The 21,862-nt window shown below is 34.4% G+C and overlaps 1 protein-coding gene across 1 annotated transcript in view; it reads right to left on the reverse strand.

Moving 5' to 3' along the window:
- LOC127844475 (calcium-transporting ATPase sarcoplasmic/endoplasmic reticulum type-like) overlaps positions 1–8,764 on the reverse strand; it is a 77,129-nt gene extending 68,365 nt beyond the window's left edge. The window contains 3 exon segments of the mRNA XM_052374731.1: positions 6,360–6,442; positions 7,994–8,011; positions 8,270–8,764. Coding sequence (XP_052230691.1) covers positions 6,360–6,442; positions 7,994–8,011; positions 8,270–8,387 — 219 coding nt within the window. The 5' untranslated portion in view covers positions 8,388–8,764.
- Positions 8,765–21,862: the final 13,098 nt, after the last annotated feature.

A 21,862-nucleotide genomic window follows, 5' to 3' on the forward strand; every position in this document is an offset into this window, starting at 1 on the left:
CATGCAGCAAATACCTTAATGAATGTAAAAAGAAGTTCAAAATCTGTCAAAAAAACTTATATAAAAAATTATTAATATATGTTACTGTTAGTCTAGAAAGTGCTTCAAAAATCTAGTTTACAAAATAGGTCTTATTAAATCAAAAGAACAATATTTATGGAGATTAGGAAACTTCAGTGAATCAAATGTAAAAATAAGAAAAAATTACTAAAGTTATTGAAATAGAATAGAGTCAATCTAATTAAGAAAATGCCAAATAAAAATAATCTAAATAATAAGAATAATTTAGAAAATAATGCCAAAATGTCTTGATGCTGGTGTTAAAAATAATTTAGAGCAGGGAATAATCTAGAATTTACTATCTATGGGTCCCTGAACTCGCAGATTTTAGACCAATAAGTCCCAGGCCAAAATTAATGAGTCCACCTTGAAAAGAATGGGTCCCAAAATTTGAAAGATACCAAGTAGTGAAGAAAATGAGTCTAAATCACACTAGCTCAAATACATGTACTATATTTTGCAATAAACTTTTAATAATCTCAAAAACAAGTTGAAACCAAAAAAGCAAATTCAGGGTCATCACTATCTTTTTTGCCATCACATAGGCTTTAAAATTATCTGTTACATGAGTGTAACCTGTTACAACATTTCAACTTGATTCAAATCGATGATAATATTATTGTTAACATCCAAATTGCGAGCTTGATAATATTATTGTTAACGTCCGAATTGCGAGCCGTTGGCCTACCAATATTAAAGTTTAGAGTTGTTTGTTTTGGATTTAGCTTCAACACCTTATTTCGGAGGCATTTTTTCTGTATTATTTATGACTAAGTTACAAAAAGTTAAAGCAGGTTTTCATCCAGGGACTCTAGAAAATATCATTACACACTCTATTTAAATGGTCGATTCTAATTGGTTTGTATTATACAGAAGCGGCTCGACTAGAGCCAATCAAAGGACTTGTTGCAGTCTTCAAGTCTCATTTGGTTAAACTCAGCGTTCATCGCTACACTTTAGACTCATACCAAAGATGGTTCGTACTTAACGTGATTGGCGTAAGTGTTAACGGATTCGTTTCAGCAATGCGTCTGAGTGGACGCACATATTTCAAAACTATGTGTCTATTTTGATATTTGTGCGTCATAGACGCGGGACGCACATGTAGATTATTCCCTGTTAGAGTTTAATTATTTCAAAATTCCACCTTTTTTTAAGAGCTGTTAACTTTTCAAGAAAGCATCAAGAGGTGTTTAAATCAGCCAAAACAGCTTATTTTATACAGTTCAGAAGAGATCAATGGCAGAGTAGTCAATTTTCCCTCAGAACAGTGCATTTATCAATGATCAATATCTTCCCAAAATCCAGAGCAGAACTAACAAGATATGTTTGTGAAACACAATGTCCCCCTCTATGATGTTTGACCTTGTAGGATGACCTTGACATTGTGAAGGATGACCTTGACCTTGTCCTTTCACCACTCAAAATGTGCAGCTCCATGAGATACACATGCATGCCAAATATCAAGTTGCTATCTTCAATATTGCAAAAGTATTCATAAAATAAGCGATTTGGGCCACATATACCGGTATTTGATCTCTGACCTTGAAGGATGACCTTGATCTTTCACCACTCAAAATGTGCAGCTCCATGACATGCACATGCATGCCAAATATCAAGTTGCTATCTTCAATATTGCAAAAGTATTTATAAAATAAGCGATTAGGGCCACATTTATTTGACCTCTGACCTTGAAGGATGACCTTGACCTTGACCTTTCACCACTCAAAATGTGCAGCTCCATGAGATACACATGCATGCCAAATATCAAGTTGCTATCCAGGGGTTTTTTTTACTAAGAAAGTGACGCCGATATTCGGCGTCTTCCCCTACCAGAATTTTTCCCCTCAAAATACAATTTCCCCACCAAAAATATCATTTTTCACCAAAATATAATATTTTCTCTCAAAGAAATGTTTATTTTTCCTTTGGGCATTCGACAATTATCCAATTTGCACCATGTACAATGATCTTTCACTCTCTCTCCAGACGAACACAAAAAATCTGGGAATCCCAGTTATTCTAAATATAGCTCTTAAATAACGTTATGTAAACTGGGCAACTAATCGTAATAATCATGTGACTATTTAACTGGATACCGGTCTTGCGCGAGAAGGGTGTTTCGTCAATAAATTACCAGAAACCAGTCGAATTTTCATCCGGGCTATGTGCAAGCCAAGATATAAACGTGAAAACAGAAAAAAATGTCTCACAATTGGCGTTCTTACACAAACAAAATAAAACATTCGGAATTGGAAGATACTGAATGCATCGAGGCATTTTTTAAGAAAGAATCATCGAAAACCGTTATAACCCATCAGGATTCTGAGGTAATCAACATCGAACATTGTGGAAGTGAAAGTAGACAATCGGCAGCTGCTGCTCCTTCCCTTCCAATACTGTAGCAGATCAAGATCGTCAACCCATTCATCATGAAATTGAAATCACAAAATTGACATCGTCCCCCGGCCCCAGTACAGAAATATAGTTGAAAAATTTCCCATAATTAGATCTACACCTGCAACTTAATTAAGGACTTTGACTTTGATACGTGTTAAATGTGTTTAAGAACAAAAAGGACGGAGACAAGCCTCTTTTGATGAGTTATAGACATTGAAATGAACAGTTTTTATTTTTTCCCCTAATATGTCTCTTTCGCACTCTTTTTTCCCCTTTCACCCAGCGTCCAGCGTCTTCCCCTTTCTCTAAAAAAAACCCCTGCTATCATCAATATTGCAAAAGTATTCATAAAATGAGCAATTTTGGCCACATATATTTGACCTCTGACCTTGAAGGATGACCTTGACCTTTCAATACTCAAAATGTGCAGCTTCATGAGATACACATGCATGCCAAATATGAAGTTGCTATCTTCAAAATAGCAAAAGTTATTGCAAAATGTTCAAGTTGGCGCAAACAGACAGACAGACCAACAGACAGGGCAAAAACAATATGTCCCCCACTACTATAGTGGGGGACATAAAAATAGATTACTGAACCAGGTGAAACAAGGGAGATAAATACTGCATAAATACTGCAAAATCATGTACATGTTGTCTTTCTTTCAGTTATCTCTTAGTTGAAAGGCTTATCATAAGTGTTAATGACTAAACAGTTATGTTAACTATGTAAATTCTGTGTTATGAAAAATTACATAATACAGTTTATGTCACATAATATTGACATAATAACACCAAACTTTAATACACAGGAAACAAATGTTCTGACCAAATTTCATGAAGATTGAGCAAACTAGAAAGTTAACAAGATTTTACTATAGCCATATAACGAAAAATGCCCCGCTCCTTGGAAGCCATGTTTTTCAAGCCAATGTTACCATTTTTGAACTCATCCAAGATATCATTGGGACAAATCATCTGAGCAAGTTTCATGAAGATCGGAAAATAAATGTGGCCTCTAGAGTGTTAACAAGGTTTTACTATAGCCATATTAGGAAAAATGCCCCGTCCCCTGGCAGCCATGTTTTTCAACCAACCAACATCATTTTTGAACTCGTCCAAGATATTATTGGGATGAATCTTCTTACCAAGTTTCATGAGGATCGGACAATAAATGTGGTCTCTAGAGTGTTAACAAGATTTTACTATAGCCATATATGGAAAAATGCCCCGCCCCTTGGCAGCCATGTTTTTCAATCAAACGTAACCATTTTCGAACTCATCCAAGATATCATTGAAACCAATCTTCTTACCAAATTGCATGAAGATTGGACAATAAATGTGGCCTCTAGAGAGTGAACAAGGCAAATGTTGACGTCGCACAACACACGACGGACAATGCACGAAGGACAAAAGGCCATCACAAAAGCTCACCATGAGCACCTTGCGCTCAGGTGAGCTAAAAACAACTAAGAAAACAGCAAAAAACCTATTTCATAAACATTAAGTGCAAAAGCTCATTATGTCATCATTTAAACCTTTAAAATCATACAACATATTCATTCCTGTGTTAAATTAGGGTGTAGCGATGAGATTTTATTATTATATCTATAAAAATGGGGGAGTAGAGATATGACAAAAAAAACAGGTAAATGCCCCCCCCCCATGGCAAACCTGGCTGCTATCTAATTCTATGTGTACCTGATATATAAGGCAACAATAGGTAAATAACCTGTTCTTTTCTTTGTATCAAACATTTAAATTAATAACAGTAATTATTCTGCCGATGACATAATCATTAAGTATTGACCTCCAAAAGGCTAGAGGCCTTAGTAGTTACATGTAATATTGCTAGTTCAGGAGTTTTCAGCCTTATATAACAGAGGCCTGTCAAAGGCCGCTTCCCAACTGAAAATTTCTTTAAAATCATGCATTTTTCCCAAAAATCCTATCTTACACCAGCTTTTTTATTTCCCAAAGCAGTAATTTTAGCGAATGTTTTTCCCAAAATGAGCAATTTCTTCCCAATTTCCATAGGCTAGGGCCTTTTCCCAATGAAGCGAGGAAAACCCCAGTAGTTGTACAGAATAGACATATTCATCCGTTCAGAGTTTCTTAGTTTCTTGCTTAATATGATTATGGATTCTATTTTGATTGTAAACTCCATCAATCATAGTTCTTTCCTATTTCTGTATCACATTGACTGTGTATTAAGTATATGCACCTTGCAAAATAATTGGCAATTTACTATACATTTATTCCAAAATTTTCATGTTAAGGTTCAAAGGTTGTGATTATCTGAAAACAATTATCTATAGATTCTTTAAATATATGTTTGTACTGATTGCTCTAACAGGGTTCGACGCTAAGGCACGTCCGACAGACATTGTCCAGTAACATTGCTGGTCTGGCTAGTAAAACTGCGGGCTAGCTTGTCCGACTGGTCGTACATAAAAAATCTATACTGATTCATATAACTATAACTTACTGCTGTGAAAATATTTTTTCTAAGTGTGTAAAATTGCTCTCTTACCCGTTATTTACATTAAAACAAAACTAGAGTATATAAATAAACGCTGAGCATTCACATGATTCATCGCTATTTTTATACGCGAAGGAGAGCTTCACCCAGAAATTGCTTGTTTCAATTGGTCAAATTGTCATGAATATTAATGATTTTCTGCAGTTGTAAAATTTTACAGAATGTTCTAACGACTTCTATCGAAAATCGTTATATGTAAACATTTTTGCGTAGCAGACAAGAAAATGTTATTTCAAAAATGGCTTTGTTCAAGTTCAGATGTTTGTCCAACAAATCAGTTAATAAAGAAGAATCCGACAGTAAAACTGACAGGAAACGTAAATATGAAGAAAAACAGAACGTCAATTTTATCCTAAATGGAAAATCGAGTCAGTGCCCATGGCTTGAATTTGAAGAAGAAAAGCAAAAAAAAATATTATTTTATTGTTTTCCTCTATGCATCAAAATGACTTTCTGGTGTTCACATATTATTTACTGATAAATCCTGATTAAACAGTTACATGACACAATTGTGTTTATTTGCTATGTCATTTATGGTCTAGTAGACATCAGATTCGGGCTAGTACATTTTAAGACGAGCTGGTCCGATGGTCTTGCTGTAAAAAAAGTTAATGTCGAACCCTTCTCTTATTATTACTTGGTGTTGAAACTAAATAGTGTATACGACCAGGCAAGTCACAGGGTAGCATAATTAGCTTTCTGGTACACCAATCAGTGGAAACCAGGTGGAATACCTGATACATTCTAACCTACACATGTATGAAAAACATGCAGTAGCTGGATAAGAAATATTCAGGTATTCAACATCCTTGTGACTTAACAAGTTATCAAGGAGTAGTTTCACCTTGAGGCTCCTTAGCAATCAGAATTATATTAGATGTTAAGACAGATGCCTGAACAGCAGTTACTTATTTTATACTGATCTCACACTCACCCATCTCCCACCCCTGGCTAAGTGATTCTTCTTGCAAGGATCATGAAAGATGATAATACATTTTGACATCTGACATGCACTGATATGTATCATGGTTTAGCCCACAGTTGACTTTTTAACATGAATTAATTCAATGACAGGGCTTTTTTCCCTCTTTATCAGGGGTCTTATAAAGACATCTTTCACAAATAGAATTTCTTTAAAATCATGCACTTTTCCACAAACTTTAATTTAACCTTTGACATATATTCTCAGTTTTGTAAATTATCCCCCCCCCCCTAAAAAATGAATACCAGGCCCTTTTCCAAAATCAAGAAAAAAGCACTGATTCAATACTTATTCAACAATCAAGTACTGAAGACAAAATGGTACCAATGCCAGTTTTAAAAGTGTAAAATTTACATAAATAATTAAATATACTTACAAATGATATACAGGCTGCTAACAATAAAATCTTCACTAATAAATCATCAAATTGTTCTAAGATAAGTTCCCAAAGCGGTTTAGCTGAAAAAAATAAAGAGAATTATTTTAATATATGCATTCATTTATAAAACTGGAAACACACTTATTTTAGAAAGGTTTATCCAGTAATCTGCATTAAACACAACAAGAAAAATATTCATCAACAAATATTACATGTATGCTTTGAAAATACCAAAACTTTCTTGGTTGTGTAGTTCTTCGCAACTAACAAACATATCCTTATACATTCAATTCTTGAACTACTTTACTGCATTTTATTCAGATATGAGTGCTAGATCTAATTAATGATATGTATTAAACATGTAATATTTCTTGAAAACGTAAATCATTTTCAGTTGACTGGTCTGTGTTATGTTCTTATTTGTTCTCACACATAGTCCTACATGTACTTTACTTCATACGAATCATAGTGTTAAGTACAGATACAGGTTTTTTTTCCTTCTTTGTGACCTGCCGAAAATCGGCCCTTTCCCCTCTGAATTTTTGTTCCCCTCAGCTGGTATATTTTCCCCTAGATTTTTATTTTCACTACCAAAAAAAAATTATTTTTTTTAAACCTTTTAATATAAAAGTTAACCTGATCCAAGGTAGAAAATAGAAAAAAATTACATAATAAAATTTTCTATTTCCTTGAATTTGTTTTAAAAACAGTAAAATATGCTTAATTGATCATTAAAGAGTTAGACTTTCCTTATTTTCCTCCCAAATCCAGCGTTTCGTGTGATTTTTCCCCCTTAAATCTGGCGTTTTGCGCGATTTTTTTCCCCTAAAAAAAGGCCAGGCCCTTTTTCCAAAATCAGATAAAAAACCCTGACAGATATTGCTTACTAAGACGTATACAACAGACAAATCACTGCATTCTCTATGGGTTTGAGTGTTGTGCTAAGAATAGGGATTTAGTTTATAACAGAATAGCCTGGCGTAACCTCTTTCCATGTTTATTATCCACATGACCCTGTATTTACATGTGCCCAACATTTCCATTTAAAATATGTCTCACCCTGTTTGTCCCTTTTGATTTACAGTCAGCGTTCTGATAATTACAGAAACACTTAAATTTATACGCTTTATTGTTAATTAACAACATTATAGAGTACAGACCGTACAGTATTTCTTGATAATTATAGATAAAACCTGATTTAATAAAGAGCATGGAAATTGAGGAATTTTGCTGAATGGAAATTTTGAATATTACATGTAGTACTTATAAAGAAACAGCATAATTAAAATCATTAATTAGGTCACTTAGGATGTTCATTGTAGTTTTTTCCAAAGGAGGTCATCTTGTCCTTTTTTAAGTACCTTCTCCCCTCCATTTTTTAGTAAGGCTAAATCCATCAACTATGTGTGTACTAGCAAGCGCAAGCATATTCGAAATCTACAATCAATTGCTGGTTAAATTTCTGGATTATCAACTTTGGGCTTTGTTAAAACTAAGAATAAGTAAAACAAGATCATTCTTTTATTTCAACACGTGGACAGGTAAATTCATATACATACACGCTAGCATTTATATGAAATTATTCACACATTTAGACGTAGTCGCGAAAACATATGATTTTTAGTACTTACTAGCTTCAGCCGGTAATTCTGAAAAGAAAAAGAAAACCACACTTAAATAACACGAGTTTCAAGAGCAAATGGTATTTAACTGTGAATTTAAGACATAATAATATGTAACTGTCACAAAAAAAAATTAAAATAAAAATGTCAATGTGGCAGGTCAAATCATCCAGAAATGTGTAGGCCTAAGATTTTTCGCTCGTCACGCCTGCGTACATGTTATTTAAATTGAACAATTCTTTATAAAAAAAATCAATCGTATGTTGAAATCAATACACAACATACCGTTAGGTCCATATTTTTCTGTATTTTTACGTATTTGTTCCTCATTAAGTCCACTTTCTTCATCTACTCCAAAAAACGAACACACCTCTTCCACGGATTTTGTATATGCCTGCTCCATTTTGAATGGAGAATTAATTCCACTTTAATCACAAAAGAATCATACACAGGCAAGTTTGGACCCTACGACACAAAACCCCTGTTCCTGGGTTTGTAATCCAAGGTCAGATCGAAAGATACTAATGAAAGGGACTAGGCCGAGAGACCTAGAGTTTTCTTACACGCTCACACAGAGAAGAACGTTCGACAACAGTGCAGATTACCGTGTATGGTTGGACTGTTCTATTTTCACGCACGGGGATTTCTACTTTGTAACTCATATCATATTTGTAATCTATTTGCTTTTCTTCATTTGTATTACTTTAATATGTAATACAGTTATTCTTTCGGGCATAAGTACGGTTTATTCAATGGGTAAAATAACATAACTTTTGTTCAATACATAAGGTATAATTTCAGCTATGAAATGTGTTCGTCTGTGATTGGCCTCTGTTTGTGACGTACACATACCAAATCGCTATTTTTAGAGCTGGAATCACAGGCTACATTATACTAAACAATGATTGACACACAACTATAAAACTTAATTTATATGCATGATAATTCTCCATTTCTGAAGTGAACTTACACACACAATACACATAGTCTATATACTTTATACAAAGCCTTCTGTAAGAGTTTATTTGTTACTTATTTTTGTTGGTCCCTATATATCTAATCTCTTGCACGACGGTGTAATTACATATATGTGGTCTGCATGAAGATTGCTTTTTATCAGGAAGTAGCAGAGTGCACGTGCCCCACCCATAAACACATTCATTTATGTCAAAGCTGAGTTAAGATTACCATTCACTTCAAGGCTTAGTTACGTTTAAGCATATTTACTTAAGTTTAATTGCATAGAAAGTCGTAGGCGTATTGAAACGCTTTCGAGTCCGTTCCTGGGTAGAACCAGTGTTTGGTGTCAATTGAGAGGGGTAGATCTTAAAGGGACATTTTCACGTTTTGGTAAATTGACAAAATTAAAAAAAGTTTCAAATTCGCAAATTTTCGTGTTGTTATGATATTTGTGAGGAAACAGTAATACTAAACATTTACCACGCTCTAAAATATCCATTATATGTATCTTTTGACGATTTAAAAACCTAAAAATTATAAAGTGTTGCAACGTGAAACAATTGAATAAATTGGAGATTTCTGTTGTTGTCGTTATATTTTGTGACACTACAATAATTGCTTATATAAAGTACAAAACAATCTCTCAGTGTGTGAGTGCGGATTGCCGAGAGGTCTTTAGAAGCGTTACACTTTTACTCCAGGCGTCAGTGGTTCGAGCCCATTAGAGGGCTTACTTTTTTTCTTTCTTTCATTTTATTCTTGTTTTTACTAGAGCTTTTTAGATCAAATGTTTACATTTATCAATATAAAGCATTTAATGACAAACTTCCATATATGTGAAAAGGCCCTTTTAAGGACGCCCCCACTCTGAGAATCTAACCCGTGAGATTGTATACTTTGTATTCTGTATTTTCTAGTGTTTAATAGGGTACACATTCTCTTACATATATGTTGTTCCCCTAATATGAGCGCACTTGCTTATCTAATACAAACGACTCGATCGGACACGCGTGCTTTCAGTGACGATTGAAACTATTCGATTGCAGTGCTTTTCTAATACCAAGCAATAGGCACCTACTATCGCTTTGATGATGCGCCCAAACCTCTCTTACATGTGCTTCTGGAATATATTTAGTTTGATGTTAAATCGTACGTGGATTAAAGTAATGATCACTAAATGTTCATAGAGACCAGCTATTTCTATTTGGCTAAATTTACGAAGAAGTAAAACGGAAATATTATAATTTGAAATGACCTCATCCGGATATTCCCCGACCCGTTACATTTTATTGGAGGGGAGGGTGGGCGACCAAAGCTATCCCGCGATGAGCCGTACTCCCGAGAACCTATTTAAAAAGGAGTATACATTGTATACATGTCAAAATTGATCATAAACCGCCCTACTGGTGGTCATGTTATTGTACACATCAAAATAGTGTTGTTGTTGTTTTTGTAATTGCCTTAGGGTCATTATTTCTGTTAAACGATCGTGCCATGCTACAAAAAAACCACCTTCGCAGAAGACACGTTTTCCCCAAATACATTTGTTTAGAACTTTCTTTAATGTCGCTACCGGGAAATTTATCAAATGTTTTATGTAATCATATTATTTGTTTCTTTTTGAGTGTTGTTTTCATGTGGAGTTGAGGTCGACAGTTCAAGAATGCATTAATGTGTTACAAAAATTTAAAGGAGCCTTTTCACAGATTTTGGCATGTATTGTAGTTTTTTATTAAATGCTTTATATTGATAAATGTTAATATTGGATCCAAAAGGCTCCAGTAAAAAAAAAGAAAGAGAAAAAGTAACCCCCATCTAGGCTCGAACCACTGACCCCTGAAGTAACAGTCTATCGCTTAGACCACTTGGCCATCCGTGCTAATATAATGAGTGATGTATTTTATACTTTATATAAGCAATCCCCGTAGTATCACAAAATATAACGACAACAACAGAACTCTCCAAATTATTCAATCGTTTCACGTTGCAACACTTCATAATTTTCAGGGTTTTAAATCGTCAAAAGATGCATATAATTGATATGTTAGAGCATGGTAAATGGTCAGTATGAGTGTATTACTGTTACCTCACAAATATCCTAACCCATAAAACATTTGCGAATCTGAACCATTTTTTTTATTTGTTAATTTACAAAAACGTGAAAAGGCCCCTTTAATTAACTACTACTACATTATGCCTCTGCCTCAGGTGTATTATCTTTAAGTATGCAATCCACGTATTGATGCAAGTCGAAACTAATCTAAAACAGCAAAATCAGACCAAAATAACTTATCTCTTTGAGTTTGTAACCCCTTTTTATCGTCTCAAGTTCGAAAGATTTTTACTCATGTCGCGAACGCTTTGTTTTTTAATATGACTCTACGTCAGTGGTGTTATGTTGCTGTATTGCGTACACTTTACTTTAGTTCTTATTGTTTTATATTTGAGAAAAAAGTTGGAAAATAGTTGAATTGCCAATATGTGAATAAAGCCCTACAAGACTGAATGCATTTGCTGCATACACAGTGAGATTTTTTTAATATGGGTAAAAAAACATTACAAATATATGTCAAAGGCTCACAACATTGCCGTTTATGCATAGACGCGTAAATGTATGGACGTAGACACAAAGTGCGCCTTTCGGCATAATTGTGTGTATGTAGGAATATATGGGCCGTGCTCTCAGTCCACACAGGCTAATAAGGGACGATACTTTCCCTTTAATGATATTTTTCGTTAAAGAAATTCTATTGTAAGCAAAAATCAAGTTTAGACGGATAGTGTCGTCCCTGATTAGCATGTACGGACTGCACAGGCTAATCTGGGACGTCACATTACGCACATGCATTAAAACCCCTTTTCTCAGAGCGCGGCTCATATATCTGTAGATGTTGTGTGTAAAGCTTTTTATGACACAAACAACACGGTAAAGCACCCATCGGATTGCGGCAATCGTACGACGAGCTCGCCAACTATGGTTTTCTGGATGACTCTTGCACGATACATTTCACTTTATTTTCCGCACAATATCACTGGGTGACATCGTGATTGCAAAAAGAGGATGTTTTCTTGATATATTACTCTCATCAATTAGTTCAGTTTAAACCTATTTATTTTAGCGCGATTGCATCGAAAGCTCAAGACTAATTGAAACGCTCCAGAGTCCGTTTCCTGGGCATAGAACCGGTACTTGGTGTCTTTGGGGAAGATCGTAAGAACGCTCCCGTTCGAACCCATGACCTCCCGGTCGCAAGGCGGACACCATATCCACCAGACCACGGTGTACTATTCAATGAATTATCATTAATCAAGCAATGTCACTATTAAATAAAAAGTCACACAGTGTAAAACAAGTTTAACATTATTTAAGTACTTATGTCGATTGACCGCAGGTCAATGTCGCACGTAAGGTCAAAGGTCAAACATTTGCGTGGTGCAGCTTTTTATTTAATTGAAGGCATTCTTGACAATGGATTCGACTAATTGCAGACATACATCTTGCTAGTTGTTTTCTTTCATTGTTGATTTTGTTGTTGATACCTTTTTACAGTGTGATTTAGTCAACTTGGAAAGCATAAAACATGTCTTATTATCCTATGACAACCATTGTAAAGCCCCATGTCGTACACTAGCTAGTCTTAAACGTGTATGAACAAACAGTGTATACGAGATTGTTGCAGAAATTCTATGCAGCGTAAAACGCGAAACCAACAAGTTCTGTAACGAAGTACACAAAATCATTTTAATTCTACTTATTTTCAAGAAAACGTATTTACTTTTCTGAAGTGTTGAGTGCCATACATTCGACAGTTCCATGAGAGAGTTCCCTTATATTGACGCCATGTACCACAATACTGGTAAGTCTATGTGCGATATGGAATGAATAATATGAGAACCAGATGGCAATGGCATGAAACAAAAAATAGCAACACGGCGTTCAAACGAGTTACACCAAAAATCATCACAGACATTAATAAGCCATTACTCCTATTTCAGCAATGTATGATCAAGACCGTGTGGAACCACATGATATTGTTAATCATTCCAATTGTATACCTTTCGTCTACCCGTCACACATTAGACTTGACAAATTATGATGCTATTAATTAGATGGTCGCTTAGCGACCGTCTAAGGTGGTTAGTCTAAAATTCAGGTCGATACGCCTTAGCTACTAGGAGCCCAATACCCGCTTACTACGCGTATCCGCGCGAGAAAGAGTTGTATAATTTATGCACGAGGTTTGAGTTCTCCAATTATATTCATTCACAAATGGAAACATGATATCAATATCGTGTTAAATGCAATAGTTTCGAACGGTGCTTTTATAGAAAAGAATCAATAAACAATGATCGTATTGTACGTGTCGCGGAGGAGACTGTTAATGAATGTATAAAATAGTCCACTTTCTGCAGCGTCTTCATGATGTAGTATTTTTGCTCAGTCCATTCATCATATGAGGCTTTTAATAGCATCTATTAATAGCATTTAATAGCCTGTCGATAAACAAAGGAAAGTCCACGGGCGATAACAACGCAATAGGTTACGCTCTCACATACACCTCAATGACGTAGTACAGGTCATTCGTAAATTGAGACTATTAATAGATTCGGGAAAAAGTTAACGCTTATTTATATTCTCAATTTATAAAAGTTGAACATAAGTTCAACAATAACTTCAGCGATACGATAGACAAAAACCAATAAAAAATGTTTCATAATCGCTATACCCGAATATAACAAACAATTTATAATTATAATACGAATGACCTCTTTCGTAACCTCGTTCATGCTACTACAGCGGCTATTTTTGGAAAACGTTCTTTGGTTCTCAACAGATAGCGGCGATCTTTTGTATTTACGGGTGCTAGCAACGCAATAGTAGAAGGTTAGTAGAAGGTTTTGCTTGTTTATATTCACAGTTCTTAATACATAGACAGTTGGATATGAGTTCATCAATTACTACAGGCATACTATAGGCAACCTCGAAAATGCTTTATAATCGCTAAAACCGAAAACAACTAAATATATTATATTAAATATATTTAAAACAATAAATATCTTTTAAAAATGTAGTCGGCGTATACGCTGACTTTGAAATAAAGTTTGCAATTTACTTTGCTAAATAAATAAATACAATTAATCAAAAGTTAAACTATTGTGTTGTGTTTTTCACTTGTTAGTTGCATATGCACCGCATGAAATGTGTGTTAGCACTGTCAAACCACACATTAGTGTGAGTAGATAAAAAAATATACTACGGGAGAGTACTGCATATGTGTCCTCATATGCCTTGTTATGAGTATCTTTCTTCACTATCGAAATATATCGTATGTTGATATTTGATTTAAACGCAGTTTTCTTTCGACACATTTAAATCACACGTCAATAGCGCCGTCATGCGAAAATGGGTCTTATGCGTTTCGGCAAGCGTTTGTTAAACCCAACATGTGCTTTTACGCAGTCAGGCCAAAGGCGATGCTGTTCGCTATAAAATCACTCAATATATTATGTTTCTCCTTACCAGAAGGAGAGATAGCTGAGTGGGCTATTTATATGATGGGCGCATATGGAAAAAGACCCATTTTCGCATGACGAGGGTCATTACAAATCTCATTGCGAATTGAAAATGCCACATTTAAGAACAATGCTTTTTGATACAAAATTGAATTCAAAATAGCAAACTTGTTAATAATGGCAGCCTATCCACACATTAAGGAATGATTTCCAGACGTGCTGACCAAGTACGGCAAACATTGTGGTATGATAATTGAACGATTTTCTCTTATCGTGACACTATACTATTTCGCTAATTAGTGTTTTCTCATCTTGGAGGCGAAAGTGAAATTCTGCGAGATGGATTGTAACGCTTAATTGTAACAGGGCCACAATTCGTGTCTTTTGAGCATACAGAGAGTAGTCCGGAATTCCTTACACTGAACAGTGCTACATCCTTTGAATTGAGCACATACGCAGTGATGTAGCAAAAATTCAGAGGTTGTATCCCGAATCAGCTTATTAAATATTCGAAAATATTCATGCGTGTCTGTTTGCGTTATGTAAAAGTCACTAAGATGAAAACTGAGTAAAACAGCTATGCCTAAAAGCGCATTAGTGCTCTATACCTGTTTATGTCAGCGTTGTTGACACCGTGTGAACTGCTCGGGTAACAAGTAAAGCATAAACAGCAATGTTTATATACTTTTATTCCTCCATATACAAGATACGAAGATTAATGTATATTTTGAAATTGTATATGGTGTCAAAAATCAAAAGTTTTGTACACGGAACTTTCATTATGAATTTATATACTTGGTGAGATAGTTATTTGATATTAGAAAAAATATTCCTTTAATATGATCCAACCAGATATTAGCTCTACAGCTTTAATTTTGGAAGATGAAATGCTTTCATTGCAACGAAACCATATACTGTGCATGTTCATACATATATATTTGTGTATTAGAATAACATGGAATGAGAATGAACACAAATTCAATCATAAGGCAGCTAAAGATAATTATTAACGCAGACAAACAGTCGTGAGCATTTTTGTATTCAGACTGCTTGGGAATGCAATGGTGCTGCGTTCAATCGCAATTGTCGACCTTCAGGTAACCTCTTCTGGTCTGAGAGGTCGTTATTATAGATCACAAGGTGCCTGTACCACGTGATTTTTTCGGCTATGTGTGGGACGATCGGATGTCAACAAACCGTCGCTTCAGGTAACGTTTTTGATAATTTCTTCATTAATTCAAAACCATTTTCAAAAATACAAAGACGAGAGCCCGGTCATTGTCAAAATGCACAACTGTGTTAAATTTGCGCAAAATTAATTATTTTTTCCAAAAAGTGCAACCGCGTGTTCGAAAGCACACAAAGTGAAATGCTATGTGTGGTATATTTGTTATTCAATCAACCAAAACGTTCATTATAATATTGTTGAAGGTTTAAAAAAAATAGGGCGGACATTGTAATTCTTTATAGAGAAGCTACATATATTGTATATTTCATGTGTATTTTGTTCTTTTAAGGGAGATTAAAGTATTTTTGGAAGCATCTTCAAGAGACGTACTGATATCTTGGTCAATGAAAAGTTGTCATATATAGTTAATATTAAAAAGTTTAAAAGACTGTTTGTTTTGTTACCAGATGATGCAAGTATTGCAGTGAAAGAAAACAATCAAAGCAAAACATTAAATACACATTTGGCAATTCAACAAATTGAACAACATGTATTGTTTATTACTTGGTGCGGTGGTAACAAGATCTTGCAGCCTCTTTCATGACCGGGTCGAATGAGTATTTTCATTAAACATCTTACACTATTTTTAGTTACTAGTATTCAGATTTCAGTTGAAATTGAGTTCATGAAGTATTAATACAATTAAATATGTTTGTTGGTATAATAAACCCCCAAAGCCAAGACTTTTTTGCGATGATCATTTGTTACGTGTTAATTAGATCATTTAAATGTTTGTATAGCAAGATATGTTATTTTGCGAATACTGATGTACTTCTTTAAGTACTTGGTGCTTTAATTACTATTGTAACATGTGCATGCTGGTTTTAAAGCAATGTTATTATTAATGAAGTGTTTATTTTGATATACTTAAGATATTCATATGGAGATGATATTGGAAACTTAATGAACTTAAAGGGGCCTTTTCACAGATTTTGGCATATTTTGAAGTTTGTCATTAAATGCTTTTTATTGATAAATGTAAACATTGGATCTTAAAAGCTCCAGTAAAAAATCAAGAATACAATTTAAAAAAGGAATACAAAGTAGCCGGTACCAGGGCTCGAACCAGTGACCCCCGGCGTCCTTGAGTTAGTCTGAAGCAAAAACGCATTAGCCCACTCGGCTATTCCGCCGGGTATACACAGGACAAGTATTTTATACCTTATATAAGCAATCTTTGTAGTTTCGTAAATTAAACGACACCAACAGAACTTTCCAAATTATTCAATCGTTTCGCGTTGCAACGCTTTATAATTTTTAGGTTTTCAAATCGTCAAAAGATACATATAATGGTTTAATTGGACTATGGTTAATGTTCAGTAATACTGTTTCCTCACAAATATCATAACTAAAACGAAAATTTGCGAATCTGAAACAACTTTTTTCCATTTTGTCAATTTACCGAACCGTGAAAAGATCCCTTTAATAGACCACAAACAATCATCATTGGATTTATATTGTTATTTGTTATGAAACAATTGTTTTATTAACATATATACTCAGATTTTATATTCATCTACTCAATTTCATTAATAACATAGATACAAAACACATAAATATACACAAATATCAATACATACACATTGTTTTGATTATGCCAAAATACATATTTAATGGTATGTTTGCATAGTTAGTTGAAAAAGCTTTCCGTAAACATCACAGAATGAAGCTGGGTCCGTCTCTGTCACTGTGGTTTTGATAATTAACTTGCCGCATAACACCTTCCGTGTAGTTTGATGGTGTTCATCTAATTCTAACACAGCTTCGCGCCTTAAAGCGTTATAAATCCTTCGACTAATCCTTGTCAAGTCTGAAAAACAACAGAAGTAAAACCCATTTTAAAGCAAGTGCTTTTACTTTCTTTGTCAATTATTTATAAAAAGGACCGAATTTAATAATCAGGCAGAAATATCAATCATGATATTTATTTTAAGACAATAAGTCAAAACAAATAAAAAATTATAGTTCAACATAACGTGTTTGTTAAAAAAGACCATTGGTTGGATAACAATTACGCAGTGTATTTTATTTAAAATTTATGTTCAATTAAACATAAATTGTTTAAACATTACACAATTACTTCAGTATTCCATCATGTAACATTTGGTTAATTTGATATATTTTTAGTACAGACTGAAGTATATGTTTTAGATTCTTACAAAACTGTGTTCAGATTAAATGCAGAACTGACGGTAAAATTCTTGCATACCACACATAGCATTTCAAAAATGTGTCCAACACATAGCATTATTGCATTTTTATACACAGACTCCGAATCAGATGTATATGCGCAAACATACAATATATGTAGCTTCTCTATAAAGAATTACAATGTCCGCCCTATTTTTTTTAAACCTTCAACAATATTATAATGAACGTTTTGGTTGATTGAATAACAAATATACCCCACATAGCATTTCACTTTGTGTGCTTTCAAACACGCGGTTGCACTTTTTGGAAAAAAATACTTAATTAATTTTGCGCAAACTTAAGGAACCTTTTACGTTTTGATACATAGATAAAATTGAAAAAATGTTTCAGATTTTCAAAGTTTGATTGTAGTTATTTTTTTGCTAGAAAACAGTATTACTGAACATTTACCATGCTCTAGGATATTCATTATATGCATCTTTTGACGATTTAAAACCCTGAACATTATAAGGCGTTACAAACGTGAAACGATTGCATACTTTGGAAAGTTCTGTTGTCATCGTTGTATTTTGCGACATACGAGGATTGCTTATATTACGAATACAATACATACAGATTAATGCAGCAAAACATATTTCCTTCTTACTTAGGCAACCATTTATCTTCGGTTCGTACACTCGACTATCTGCATATCGAAAATGGAAATCCCAAAAACGTGTATCTATGTGTAATTTCATCTAAGCAATGACGCAATTATCTACGAAATCTGCGCAGTTTTATGGGACGACTTGCTTACCTTGCAAGAGGCATGTGCGAGCTTCGCCAGTGTTGCAGATAACATTTATTGAAACCAGATGACACTTCCCAGATTAAATTGTGTTTCTTTTCTCAGGTAGTGTTGTTTTTTTCACCCGTTGATTTCAATTCCTGTTTGCGTTCACATGACGTAATCGCATAATTTGAGGCCGATTAATCGGCAAACGTACTGTACATTATTCTTAGAGATGGATGACGTTATTTCAAGACGGCTGAAGCAAAACTATTCGGATCAGTGAAAGATAGAATGATAACTCATCGTGTTACATAAATCGGACAGGCATGATTTTCAACGTTTTGCTAGCCAAAATGCTCTAATACACATGTATCAAAACTATACCACTTCGCAGGTTTGAATTTAGACTCATCCGAGTATTCATTTTCAGTATTCAATAACTTAGTATGAAAACTAGTCAACAAAATAAGACGTAATTGGTGGGGTCTGGACTATTTTGTTTTTGTTTTATTTGAGTAAGAAAGATTTTCAACAACTCTCAAGTCAGTATTTTTGACGTTATTTCGATTTGCTTAATTTTGGCATTGTCCTTTTCAATACTTTTCATAAATTGACTAAAATTGTGTTTCAACAAATCTAAACCATACATATAGTTATTTTAAGCACCACTACATTTTAAGTTCTGATATTTTGAAGAAACTTTCTAATTTGCTTCACAGGAATAGATTGCGTTTCTCAAAACAATTCAAGCATGAGAAATCCATTGGTTACAAGGTGTACAACTTCATTAATATGAATAATATTTCTCAATTAGCAACCATGCGTATGCGTTACGCATCTATATTTCTAAATAAAGGTTAACGACTTAACATCAGCCATACATTGACGTCATGGAAGCAGCGTTAAGTACACATCACATCCATATCACTTGTGGTTTGCAACACATATTATTGATGTATCCAATGCAGACGGAACCAGAAAAAACATTTCACAGAATTGCTGGCAACATATGCTTGATTTTGTTTAGACACCTGCTGACTTTCCACAACATTCATTCGCTGCCTTAATGTCGACCAATTTCTAGGCGGACTGATAATTTTTAACGGTTATGTTCTGATTGTATGTCTGTCATTCATCTTGCATCAGTCGTTAACACTTACATTGGTAACATTTTAGAGTCAACAGTTATCTTCATGAAACTTGGTAACCAGATTTTTCGAGTCTGAATCTGGGTCTCTAGAAGTCAAAAACAAGATCACTGGCCCGTTCGCAAATAATTGATAAGGCTAAAGTAGTCCAATCGTTATGAACATATTTAAGATTATTGTTTCTTGTGAAATCCGAGTTGAGTTCGAAAATGGTTCCTTTTCGTTGACAAAATTGCTTCAAGGAGATAGGGGGCAGTTTGTTTTATTTGACCACAGCCAAATCTTGTTAACAAATGATCAGAACAAGTTCTTTTTTTCTTTCTGGTTACAAAACGGGTATGTTGTCAGTTACACGCATAGGTGTGTGTACTTAGCAATGGTTATCAGCAGAATCCCCACAAAGAGTGCAAACAGGTTCAACTGACTGCGTTTTTATTATTGAATGATATATTGACGTCATCATTTGATGACGTTCAATTGAACGAATGATAATGGCGACTAAAATTCAATAAGCTCCGGGTTATAGCCGCGATTTTATAGTCTTGAAAACTGGCCCAACACTTGTCGCGATTTTATAGTCTTGAAAACTGGCCCAACACTTGTGCTGAAATTTGACATATGGACCAGAACGCGATCTAAACGATGGCGTATTCGTCATATCTGTGAAAAATCTAGTTTTTGATTAAATCACTAAAATGTGGTGTTTTTTATTGCGCAATCGTTATTAACACGTGGCTTGGCCGGAAGTCCATGTAGCGTTAATAGCAACCCCAAGAAAATTCACCCCCAGGAGACAATTCACGCGCTAGACAATTCAAATTTGATTTTAAATAATTTTTTCGTACCCAAAATATTTCGTACCCATATTTGTTTCGTACCCAATTTCATTTCGTATCCACATTTTTTTCGTACTCAAAATGTTTCATACCAAATTTTTTTTTCGTACCTAATTTTTTTTCGTACCCAATTTTTTTTCGTACCCAATTTTTTTTCGTACCCAAATGTTTTCGTACCCAAATTTGTTTTTTTTCCGACTCACATTTTTTTCGTACCCATTTTTTTCGTACCCAAATGTTTTCGTAACCAAATTTTTTTCGTACCCATTTTTTTCGTACCCAATTTTTTTCGTTCCCAATTTTGTATTCGTACCCAAAAAGTTTTTCGTACCCAAATAATTTTTCGTACCCTTATTTTGTTCGTGCCTTATTTTTATTTTCGTACTCAAATTTGTTTTCGTATCCATTTTTTTTTTTACAATTTTTTTCGTAGCCACATTATTTTTTGTACCCAATTTTTATTTTGTTCCCACAATTTTTTTTGGCATAATTTTTTCATACACAAATATTTTTTCAAACCCAAATATATTTCGTACCACCATTTTTTAAAACATTTTTTTTCGAACCCAATAATTTTTCGTTCCCATTTTTTTTTGTACCCATTTTTTTCGTACCCATTTTTTCGTTCCCAATTTTTTTTCGTACCATTTTTTTCATACTCACATTTTTTTTCGTACCCAATTTTTTTCGTTCCAAAATTGTTTCGTACCCAAATGTTTTTCGAAATAATCAGTTTTCAATTTGATTTGATCTCCCCACTCATTCCATCCCGCTAAACCCTTAAGGTGTCGCAACTCTAGTATTGAAATACTGTTCAATAGATTGAACATATGAAAATATCAAAAACGCTAATTTCCAGCTGTCCGGTTAGCGATATGGGATGTACACGCGCTAATTTCCAGCTGTCCGGTTAGTGATATGGTCATTACACGCGCTTATTTCGAGCTGTCCGGTTAGCGATATGGTCAATTCACGCGCTGCCCACCATGACAATCTGGGTTCAATCTCCGCTCCAGGTGTATGTGAGCTTGGTTTATGGTCACCATACACAGTATACACAACATCCCAAGACAACGCAAACAATATTGACATACTTTAATTGCCAATAAATAGTTGGATATTGCAGCAACAATTCTGAAATTCACATAAATTTTATATGAGTCCATAATGTATTTGGGTACGAGTGCTGGGACACACTTTGGGTCCACACGTATTGCAGCCTCAGGCGCGAACGGAACTCATTTATATCACAATACGCACATTGCTCTG

Source organism: Dreissena polymorpha, chromosome 1, assembly GCF_020536995.1.
Source record: "Dreissena polymorpha isolate Duluth1 chromosome 1, UMN_Dpol_1.0, whole genome shotgun sequence".
Lineage (NCBI taxonomy): Eukaryota > Metazoa > Mollusca > Bivalvia > Myida > Dreissenidae > Dreissena > Dreissena polymorpha.